This window comes from Anguilla anguilla, chromosome 6 (assembly GCF_013347855.1).
Source record: "Anguilla anguilla isolate fAngAng1 chromosome 6, fAngAng1.pri, whole genome shotgun sequence".
NCBI lineage: Eukaryota > Metazoa > Chordata > Actinopteri > Anguilliformes > Anguillidae > Anguilla > Anguilla anguilla.
The window spans coordinates 11,410,543-11,422,889 of NC_049206.1; the positions used below are offsets into that span (position 1 = coordinate 11,410,543).

The window sequence follows — 12,347 nt, forward strand, 5'->3', positions numbered from 1 at the left end:
TCCTAGTAAGGGAATTCCTAGCATGTTGTGCCTGTCTCACCTGAGTTTTAACTCCATTTTAGCTATTTTACTTTCTCTACACAGTTGATTCTGTATGAAACTCATGTGCATTACATTACATTACATTACATTTATTTGGCAGATGCTTTTATCCAAAGCGACATACAAAATGTGCAATGGCCCTAACCATGGCCCTAACTTGTGTAGTATATCTTGCCCTGCATGCAATAATAATTGATCTGGCTGGAATGTTCTGAACCACTCCCCTTTTGTATTTTCCCAAGTCCTTGCCAAGTAGCACTTATCTGGAGGTGGGGAAAAATGTCAACAGTATTCCAATGAATACGAATCTTCCAATATCATGTGTAAAAGATCAGTGTTACACAGTATGTGTTTATTCAAACGATTCAAGCGGTTTAGCGGAAATGGAAACAGAAATTGATGGCATTACTGTAAGTGTCACGGTTGGCTGAATTATTATTTTTTTTACATTGATCATTTTCATTTGATCATTTTTAAATATATTTACGAACAGGAAGTTTCTGTTGTTGATTTCTGAAAAGATTTCTTTTGATGCACGAATTATCTGGATTTTTCTGTAGCTGACATTGAAAGCTAGTTTCAAGGGTGCCTCCACGGTTATTAAACTTTTTGAAAGCAACCTAAAAGGAAAAACAGAGGAGTTTGCTAGCTGTTTATTTTAATTCAATAAACTTTTGTTTTTATTTAAAGTCCAGTTTGTCAAATTATGATTTATCCATATTTTTAAAATATGGGAATTTATCCATGCACTTCATATATTGAATCACCCTTGGTCAGCGTCAGTGACTAATGGGCCTTGAGTGGTAACACACTAGACTATTACACATTTGAAGGCAGAACATACACACACACACACCCACACACACACACCAGCTGTTAAGCATCAAATTCAAATTAGCATTCTGGTGTGAAACCTTTGGAAAATGTTTGTGATTCCTAGAATTTCATAAAAAGAGTGGAACAAATGAAATGCTTCCTGCATGCTTTAGATGAATTCATATTTTATGGGAATAACCTAGAGAACCTGGACTGTAATGTTTCATTAATAACAAGGAAATACACAGCTGTGCTCCCTTTGAAATTCAGACTTTTTTCCTTGATTAGATTTCTCTGACTAAATTTGGTAAGAGAAACAACATTTAAGCTATGATGAAAAACACATTCTTACGCTTACAGACATTTGGAGTTCTATATTTCACAGAATAAGTCTGTGTACTTTAACATCCTTCAGTGGTAAACACTTCTGTTCTCCTTAAAAGGAAAGTAATCTTGTAGTGTTTATTAGTTGTATGAGCTGTGAAAGTTACACAAAAACTTTGCAACTTACTGCCATGAACATTTAAAAGACTGAGTAGTTTACTGTTCAAAATGCAGGCTAGTTCGTCTTACAGATTATTCGGTTAAGTTTGAATAATAAGTTTTGTTGCATGCTGCATCTTTATTTCCAGGTCTCTGCTGACACGACAAGCATGCCATTCTTAAATTTTCTGTTATTTTCTCCAGTAATACACAGACTACAAAATATTACCGTAATCCATTTTCAGATCCTGCCAGGAATGTGTTTTGACCCATAGCATCATCGGACGGTAGTGTTTTGGTCTCGGTGTGTTAGTGTCTGGAACGGGGCGGACTAGAAACGATGACAAAAACAGTGACCTCAGCCGCTGCCGAAACAGACTCTAATGGGAGTTCCAGAACCCGCTGCCTTCACGTGTGCCTGAATGCATTCCTAACCTCCTTACAAACCAGCAAAACAAAAAGCAACAAAGCCGCCATTCTGCACCCTCTGAAATATCTGATAAAAACATTAGGCGGCAGACAGTGAAGTGAGACAGAGGTTAATACTGTTTTCAGATAAGTCGCTGAATTATTTTGTGGCACATTTACACAAGATTAGACGCTCGGTCTAAAATGTTAATAGGTCTCCCAGCTGGTGAAAAAAGGGTCCATAATAACAATCAGGGCTTGTGTCTCGTATTTCAGCTTTGACCTTATTGTAGAGTGTCATGCAGTGAATTGGAAGGTTGAGGCCAGGCAGTAGCTGTCAGTTTTATGAGCTGATTAATGCTAGAGAATGATGATTTCCCCCCCCCCCCCTTCAGTGTTTTTCTGCTGTGTGTCACACTACAGGTTAACTGCAGGATTACCGTTAGCATGATAGCCTCATGGTTTGCCGTACCCTTTCAGCTGTCGCTGTACTCAGACTGCAGCCTAGAAATCAAGAATGAGGTTTATCAAACTGGGAGATCGTACGAAGTACACATTTATGCTCAGGCTATAACCAGCCTAAACCTTTCTTAATTTGAATGAATAGGTAATAGAGGAACTGTTTCTAAGCATTTCGGTTTTAGTTTCCTAGTATTTACCTATTTTTAACCAGTGATAACTACCCAATCATAATAATAATAATAATAATAATAATAATAATATTTTACCATGTATTTCCTGGTAATTACCTTGTATTTAGGTGACTATAAAAGGAAGATTTACCAATTTTTCTTGCTAGGCATTCAGATTTACCCTGTGTGTATAAAGGATGGCGTAAAGGAACATAGTTCTGATACAAAACAATGTGTTTTTTCTAACTTGTAACTACGGAGACAGACACTGCAGGGCAGGACTGATTATCTACACTTCTGAAGACGATTAGCTGATATGCGAAGAACAAACAAGAAAGCCAGACCGGGCAGAACTGACTGTTTAATCTCGCCTACAGGCAGCCTTCCTCTAATCACCGTAGTAAACTGAAGCGTCCAACCAACTCGCTTGGCTGAGAATCAAAGTGAGTAATGGTGGGCAAATGTTTTATCAGGTGGGTTTACTTGGATAGCCCCTCTGGAGAGACTGTCCAGCTCTCGACGCACAAACAGGGGATTATACAGCAGGTCTCTCCCACTGCTTGGAGATCGTGCCTCAGTGCTGTCAAGAGGCTCGACTTTGACTTGCTCCTGTGAAGGAGTGGGACCAGAGAAGAGATACTATGTGAGGATTGTATTCTCTGCACTACAACTTACGTTTTAGCTGTTCCTCATCAAATCTGGTTCACCACAAGTGCTCGCATTTACAGTGGAGCCGTTACTCGCTGGTGACTGGACATTGTGTTCACTCTGGCCTAGTGCTCCACAACATCTGCCATTCATAAAGCAGGCAGCAAGGAAGCCAGTTCAGCATGGGAATCAAAAGCAAGAAGGCAGATAAACACTGGCAACCCCCCTCCACCCCTAGTGCAGAGTAAACTTACTGTGGAATAAAAACAGATAACTCAGTCTTGCTGTAATGCAGTTTTGTGTTGTTACTGAACTTAAATTTTTCCTGTAGGACTATGGTCCTTGGGAAAAATAGTAAAGTTTTTTTAGTAATGAAAGTAGGAAGAGAATTTATTGCTGTATAGCCAGAGTAATGTTCCTGGCAGAGCTTGTATCCGAAGGCAATGATTGAAGATGCTTTAATCCCCAGCTGAAATATATGTCACACAATCAAAGGGACTTTAATTTTCATTGACCCTGGACTGCTGCTCGTGAAACATTACTCTACTCCAGCTCCATTTTTATGATTCTGTCAGCATTTGTAAATGTATCTCCACAGTAACCAGTTTCCACAATAGTATGATGCTGCGCATTGCGTTCTGTGCAAAGTCAATGCAGTTGCTTTACTGTTTCACAAGGCTCGATGAACTTCCGCAGAATATTTCCTGGTTTATCTCTTGCATTGTATTGTCTCTGTTGTTTTCTCAAAATGCTTATTGAGCAGGTGTGATGCTGGTGCGTTCTGTCAGGGGAGTGTGAATGCCGCAGGCGAGCAGGAAGTGGTAATGCACGGGACCGGCGCGGCCCGGAAGTCAAAGCGTATTCTCTCAGGCTCGAGCAAACCGACGCTGGGCGCACATACTTTCGCGGTCCGCCGGGCCTGCTTATCTGTCTCGGAGCCTTATCGGGCTGCTCTTTTATGTTCTGCCACCGAGCAGAGACAGACCGATTGCCATCAGAGTGCAGCGGAGAGGCTCCAGGTACTGATGCAGCATCGGCACGGATCAGAAGCCTCTGATGAGAACAGCAGTCAACAGGTTTTATTCTGCTTTTATGGCTGAATTCCTTCCTCTGGTGTTTTTGTCTTACACGAACCCTCTAGTTCCTAGTCCCATGCAAATGATATATAAGCTATCTAGATATCTTGCGTCTCTTTGTCACACATTCAGGTGCAAACACACACACACACAGGCGCCTACACGTAGACACACACAAACACACGCACACACTTGCGTTTGTACACACGTGCACAGGCAAACAAATGGTAAAAACTTCAGAGATGAACAAGGGCACCACAGTTTCACTTTGTGTCATGCAGAAAAGTGCTTGCTTGCAGGATGAAGCAGTTTCGCATCTGTGAGAGTACAGAGTAATGCAGGCTGCACATGGTTACAAACACATTGCACATACTCTGATGCACTCAAAGGAGACTATTTGCAGTTTTGTTATGCCTCTGAGACGGCACAGCCGTGGCCGGAGGCATTATGTTTTCGGGTTGTTCGTCCGTCCGTCCGTCCGTCCGTCCGTCCCATTCTCGTGAACGCGATATCTCAGGAACGCCTTGAGGGAATTTCTTCAAATTTGGCTCAAGGATGAACTGATGAACTGATTAGATTTTGGTGGTCAAAGGACAAAGGTCAAGGTCACTGTGACCTCACAAAACATGTTTTTGCCTTGAGGGAATTTCTTCAAATTTGGCACAAACGTCCACTTGGACTCAAGGATGAACTGATTAGATTTTGGTGGTCAAAGGTCAAGGTCACTGTGACCTCACGTCCGTCCCATTCTCCTGTGAACGTGATATCTCAGGAACGCTTTGAGGGAATTTCTTTAAAATTGGCATAAACGTCCACTTGGACTCAAGAAATTCAGTTTCAACTTCCATTGCATTTCTTGTGTGTAAAACCATTCTGAAACCCCCAAAAAATGCTTCCGTTCTGTTCATTTTATCTATAATTTAATAATTAATACGTATATACACACTCGTCCTCCTCTCCGCCACTGCCTTCACACTGTCCAGTTCCAACCTGATCACCTAGCTGGCCTTCCTTAACAGCTTGTTGAGGCTGCTGACCTCCAAGCCTTGATACCACCACCCCAGCACATCACCGCGAAAAACAGAGCACTGGCTACTGGTTTGCTGAGGCATACAACCGCAAGGCGGTATTTCTAGTTTCCTGGCCATAGGTATACTTTGGGTGGTGTAGGGGAGCATGTTGCATACATACATACATGCACCCGGAGTATTTAAGTGACATGTTTTCCTCAGAAGCAATGAACAAGCCACCAGACAAGGTCGAGGAATTCTATGGTTTCCTCATGCACATACATACATACATACATACCCTATCCCTTATGGCTTCTAGTTTAAAAAAAATGGCTTTGTGTTCCCTGTTTCACACTATGGAGTAGTGACTAAAATACAAGTCATATTTCTTTTTAACAACTGTTCTACATTATTGCTTTTTGGAGAAAATGGATTTCAGAGGCCTGTGTCAAGTTTAGTGGTGAGTCACTGACTGAAGGGAGGTGTCTCGTAGATCCGTAGTCAATAGAGGAAGCAGCCACTTCCTGCTAATGGTGCTGATGAAAACCATGCTGTCAACTTGGATAGTGGAGGAGAACGTTTTGGTAGTGATGTTAAATGCCGTTATGTAAGTGCATTGCAGTAGTGAACGTGTTCTCAGTCTAAACTGACAGCATCCTGTTTCAGTCCACAATGACTCAGCAGTTGAAAAGATGCATCCCGTCATTGGATTGCTGGCTGCTTTGACAACATCCGGAGAGGCCGACCATCGTTAGTTAGAAAAGTGCAAGGGGACGATTAGTCATCCCTCGCGCTGGCCCTGGACCTTTCCCAAGGGCCAAATCTGTGGTTTTCTGTGGAAAAGGATCATCCACGCCTTCGCCCCCTCACAGGTGAGGGTCATCAGAGGAACGCGCCATGAGTGGTCGCCTTGCCGGAATGGCAGCTGCTGTCTCCATTTGCGGTTTCAAATTTACGGGAAGGAGACACCCACCCTGCAAGTGTCTGCTCCCCACCGCAGGCACTTGCGATACCCGGTGTAATGTGGCTGCCGAATCCAACCAATGCTGCTCTCTCTGTACAAGACTCATTAATCAGCTCTTGTCTTCTCACTGCATTTTTCTCTTGTTTCATCTGCATTTTTTTCAGGGCATTGACAAAGGGCTAATGGCTTCTATTTGCAGGCTTTGATCCTTCTGTTTTTCCTCTTCTTCTCTCTCACCCTGGCCTCCTAACAACACAGGAGTCTAAACTGTTTACCAGGCCCTGCAGATTATTTTTGTATTCTGGTTGCCGTGGCAATTTCTGTACCTCTGTGCGTATTTGCGACTTGGGAGATGAAATTTCATTTTTCTGTCTGTACATATATTGACAGATCAAAGCAGAAAAGAGGGCTGGATGCTGGCTTATAGCTTTCTAGGCCAAGATCCTCTTCCAGTGGCCCACAGACACTGGTAGCATGGATACACCCTTATTTTGACCGATGGCTTCGTTGTCTCTGCCTTTCTCTCTCTGTGCAACTGGTTGCTTACGTAATTTGAAGTCATTTATTCTTGAATAATTTGGCATCTGATTGTAAAACTCCGCAACTATAGCAAGCTCACTTTGCCCCCTGGTTCCCCTTCACTGACTCTTTATTACTGTTTTTTCTGGAACTCCTCACAGAACGTGATGTGGAGCCAAAATTTGCAGGTACTATTCCACAGTGATTGCTTTTACTTTCAAAACTGGGATACGTCTCTTTTCCCAAAACGTCAGCCGTAACGTAAACAGTTGACTTGATTTAGAATTTGAATTAAAAGTCGCCGTATCCGTGTGTAAGTGGAAACGTAAAAATTGCAGCACGGGGCCCTGTCCCTCCCGCTCACACGCCTGTGTTTGCGGTTAGGCTGCCAAAGGCCCTATCTGCCACGGTTCTCTCTTAAAGTTCTTTTATATCGCCGTTATTGCTTTGCTTTTATGGGCCGCCTTGCTAAATTCTGTTGTTTACACACACACACACACACACACACACCAGCTGCTGGTCATTCATTGTTTTGTGTATGTGTATCGTCCTGGCAGAAAGTGTGTTACTGTTCACGGTCCCTGTGTGCAGGCTGAACATTGCGTGTCTCGTTCATTAACGCAGAGGTTCCAGGGTCTTCAGAGTTTGGCAGCCTTCTGTCTCTTGTTCTGCCTGCGCCCTTGTTTATACAGTTTAATCTCATTCGCGTTGTTATGACAAGTCCATGCCGGTTGCGGTCGATTTACGGTTAGACTACAAAAAAAAAGAGGTCGTCCTGCCGGCGGATAAGGATCTTCGTCTTCTCTGTGCTCAGACCTTGACCGCGGGCAGAGCCGTGAATGGCTTAAGTGTTCTAAGACTGAGGGGCGTCGGTCACATGACGGGACTTGTTCTAGGACCTCTCCCCTAAGACGCTTGTGCATAACACTGGTATCACAAGGGGATCAGAAAAGCACTTTGAACTCCCGAGCGCAATAGGGAAGGATTTCTTCCTCTTACGCTCGTCACTGCGTTTCTGACAGGGACTTGCGTCCGCGAACGAAAATCAAAATATTATGAAACGATTACCGCCGAGAAAACCCCTTGTTTTCCTTCTCTTCAGTGAGGCTGTCCAAACAAGCAGAGCTGATTGAGTTTCAGAGAGTAAGAGTGGACCATATTACTTTGACTGGAATCCTGGCCGGCCTGGATAAGGGAAGGGCACGGGGCTCACGCATACAGGAAGTCCCTAATAGGACCAGCCTGGGAATTAAAGTGTGTGTGGGGTGGGGGTGGGGGGCTGTAACAGCAACACATTATTAGAACTGTTTGTCTTGTTCCTGACTCTTATTAAAACTCGTGGCACTTCAGTCAGGTCTGTCCGTTCCAGAGAGACTGTTTTCACTCAGGCAAGATAGCGCCTCCCCCAACCCCCACCCAAAAAAAAAAGGACTTCGTTCACCGCACGCAGATTATGATTAATTGTGATTAATTGTACATCCTTGTCAGCCTGTTGATGGGGCCAAATTAAAACGTGGCCCTAAAGGGGTTTGCTTTCGCTGCACATGAAGGCCTTAAATCACCCCGCTAAATTTGGTCTGTCGGCCCTGGTGTGGGCCAGCGGTGCGGGGCAGCTTAGAACAACGTGTGGGAGCGGTTCTTGCTGTCACTCACATAAGGCAGAAATCAATTTTAAGGCCAGCGTGCATGCCTCAGAGTGCACAAAGTTGCAGACTTCCTCTTGCCTTGACTTGCTTTAACTGTGGAGCTAAGTGTGTGAAAGCGATTTTCATAACTGCTAACACTCAAAACAACACACTGATTATGACCTAAAAATGCATACTCTTATGTAAATAAGGTACATAGTAATTACCCATTCTGCTTTTTGTGTTTTGGCTGCAAGCACAAATTTCAGAGGACATGCAGGCCAAGTTTTTTCTCTGACCGGACTGTGACATAGTTGTATGGAGTGTGATAGTGGCCTCAAGGCATGCTGGGAATGTATTAAGTGTATATAAGTGCTCTCTGAACTTACGGTTGTACTCTTTCCCCCTCAATGAAGGTGGTTCTTCATCTGAAGCCCATCCAGTCCCTCCAGGTCCACCGTAAGCCCCTGGTCTTCGTGCTGAACTCACCCCAGCGTCTGCTATGGCGAATCAGAACTGAGAACCTCGCTCCCAACGTCAGGCGCGTCTTCCACGTGAGTCGCTCGGTCTTCTCTGCCAACGGTCTTCCCTGCCAACCTTCTGTAACTTTCACTACCACTTCCTGCCCTCTCATCTCTCTCGCATCGCAGTGTCGTCTAAATGTCACGTCGGCCCACTGATGACCTTTGAAGTCTTTCTCTTTCTTTGAGGCCTTTCATAGACCTCTTTAGAAATGGAAAGCGTGTTCTGTTATTACTCAGAATGCAGGTAGTGAGGCTGATTTTAAACTCAGGCGAATGGTAGACTTTCAAATTCATGCCCTCTACAGGAGAGAGGGATTTAAAATTAAATTATGTTGCACACACATATTAATGCCTCTGATAGTAATAATAACAACTATTATTATTATTATTATTATTATTATTATTCTTCTTATTATTATTATTATGTACTAAGTTGTATGTATTTTCAGTTTTGTGTATTTTCACTATGGAAACTGTATTTTCAGTATCAAAAGTGCCACATTTTGAAAGCCGTCTCATTGTACACCCGCAATAGGAAGCCTCGGTTTTTACTGACACATTTCTTCTCACTAATTCCATGACCCAATTAATGAAGCTGTGGCACAGTGCTAGGTGACATTGATGTTAGTGACTTACATCAGACTTCCTTCCTGTGAAAAATCTTTCCTTCTTCTGCTCAAACTGACATGCATAAAAAGACCTGATCAGAAGATAGCTGTAGCAGTTCTACTTGAAAGGAAGCTCTTTTATGATTTTCCATTTTTTGAAGCTACCCTCTGTAAGTGACACTGACTAAATTATTGGCTTTAATTAGTCTTATTGTAAGAGGTCTTAATCTGCATCTGGGAAAAGTGAGGCTGGGGGCGAGACAAGGGGCTTCTGTGGTTTGTTAGTGTGAGTATGTATATCTCTGCTTAAAGCCATTTCCACATATTTTCACTGTAAACCCACGCTCTCGCACTGTACCAGCCTCTGCACTGACAGGAAGGCCTAGCGGTCACGCCCGACCCTCCTGTGTGCTCAAACGTTGGAAAAGGAGGCTCTCGTTTGCTCGCTTTTCATTCTCAGAGGCCACTCCAAGGTGTATACCAAAAACAGCCCCTGCTGTTGTCATAGGAACAGGCTTGCGGTTTCCAGTTTGAATCCGTTTAGGAAAAAACATATTCATACAGATGATAACGGCGGAGCAGCGAGATTAGGGTTTTTGGTGCCACACCCCTTAACAGCATTGCTGTCCTCCAGACAGTTCTTCAGAAATGTTTCTCAGTTATTTTCACATGGGTCAGCAGCGTTTGTACAAAGAAAATCAGTTGAGATTATCTAGGACGATCCCAGGCTCTGTGGTGACGCAAAGCTTGCGTGGTGCGCGTTGGGAATAGGGTATTCTTGGAGGAAGGGTACATACCCCCTCTCCCCCCCTCTCCCCCCCCCCCCCCGCCCGCTATGAAAACTCCCTGGATATATTTAGTTGGAATTCAGGGGGCCCAACTCTTAAACCTAGGGAGAAAAAGAAAATGGATTGGCCTAGTTCTCTTGGCTTAAGACACCCTATCACATGAGAAAATCATTGTGAAGAAAGAGCAAGAGGCCACCTCATCTGAACTTCAGGCCCCTTTAAGCAATCCCTTAACTATAATACTTATAGACTGTAGTATATACACTTCAAATACTTTCATGTAGTTTGTGGTTCTACGTGATAATCATTTCCAAATGTATTGTTAAAACTGCCCTCAAAGCACATTCCTATGAAGTTTTATGTCTTATTATTAACATACCATATAATGCCACATAAGAACATTATTATGTGCACATACCATATCTCTGCTATCTATATTTTTTGCGTAAGATTCAGACCGCAGCACCTGATGCATATTTTAGTCTTCAAGGAAACAAATGAACATACTATGAGTGGAAAAAGTAGTAGTGAAAATGCATTTTTTTTTTATTGGGGGTGTCTTGTGTGGTTCATTAGTTTCCACTGCCAGTTGCGGGTTTCCTGCAGTGTGTATGGGTAACAAAGTCATATACAAAGGCACAACGCACAGCCGAAGGGCTGGTGAAATTGTATCATAGTTTCAGAATGAACATGTGCACATTACTGCTTAAATGTGAAACAGCTAGCTGAAGGGTCATAACACATGCAACATAGCTGTAGTACTGGAAAACTGGTCATGAAAGGTCACAAGGCTACCATGCACACTCACACATACACACACACACACTCACACAGAGGCACACACACATGCACACACAAGAGGCACACACATACACACACACAGGCATATGCACACACACACACACAGGCACACACAAGAGGCACACACATACACACACACACAGGCATATGCACACACACACACACACACACACACACACACATAACACAGCCAAAGGCTTGATATATTATTAAACTGCCAAATGGCTGATACATGCATTAACACAGCCAAAGGCTTGAAATGCATGTTAAACAGCCAAGAGATTGGCACTCACCTAACACAGCCTAAAGGCTCGGAGTACACAGATGCTAGCACAGATGTAACACACTTGCCGGGTTAGAACATATCTAACGCCGCTGTAGGCTGAATGAAAGGAGAGAGTCTGAGATGACACAGTGCTCTCTTTCTCTCTCTCTCTCTCTCTGTCTCTCTCTCTCTCTCTCTCTCTCTGTCTCTCTCTCTCTGTAGAGGCAAATCCTTGGGCGCTTGCTTCAGTGTGTGAGATTTCCTCTGTAGATCTCTCTCTCTCCCTGCTGAAAGTCAGCTAGTCCACCAGCTTGAACGCTAGCTTACTTTAACTATAGCTTTGTTCAGCTAGAGACCAACTTAAACCAGCATAGAATCCCAGCTGGTTTGAGCTGGAGTTTTCAGCAGGGTCTGCAGACCCGTGTGTCTGGGCGCTTGCTTCAGTGTGTGGGCAGATTTGCCAGCAGAGAGCAGTGAGCGCAGAGATAATGTGAAAGGCATGCAGGCTCAGGTAAAAAACAACAGCTGGCTGACGGCAGCTAAACTCTTTATGGGGTGGTGAGCTCGGTGTAAAATTGTTACAGCTGTGTTCCATAATCACCTTGCTGTGTCTGCTTCTCAATCTGTAGTTGGTAATTTAAATTTTAGTGGTGCTTAATTGAAATGTAGTGAATTCAATAACTGTGCAACACAATACCAGAATAGTATTGGAACTGAATGTGCTTTGAGTGTTAAAAACAAAGCAACATGCCAACCAACTATTCCTCTGCAGTCTCTCTCTCTGTCCCCCTCTCTATCACCCTCCCTGCCACCCCTCTCTCTTCTTACCCCCCTTCCTTCCCCTCTCTTTCTCTCTCTCTCTTTCTAAATCAAATCAATGAGTCATTGATGGCACATGATGGCTCCATTCATTTTGGCTTCATGAAGCACCATTCAATAGCCCCAAGGTTCAAGGTTCTTGAGTTCTGACTAATGATAATGATCTGGATTAAGTCATAAAGAAGTTACACACGCGCACACACACACGCGCACATGCACGCACGCACACACGCACATGCACGCATGCAGACATGCACACACACATACACGCACGCACACATATACACAAAAACGTGCTGAAATAAGCTTTCTCATTCTG

At 43.6% G+C, this 12,347-nt stretch overlaps 1 protein-coding gene across 2 annotated transcripts in view; it reads left to right on the top strand.

Moving 5' to 3' along the window:
• Positions 1 to 12,347, top strand: part of LOC118229786 (transforming growth factor beta receptor type 3-like) — a 70,824-nt gene that overhangs the window by 33,655 nt on the left and 24,822 nt on the right. For both annotated transcript variants that reach the window (XM_035422135.1, XM_035422134.1), the window contains exon 4: positions 8,640 to 8,777. In XM_035422135.1, coding sequence (XP_035278026.1) covers positions 8,640 to 8,777 — 138 coding nt within the window. The remainder of the gene's footprint in view (positions 1 to 8,639; positions 8,778 to 12,347) is intronic.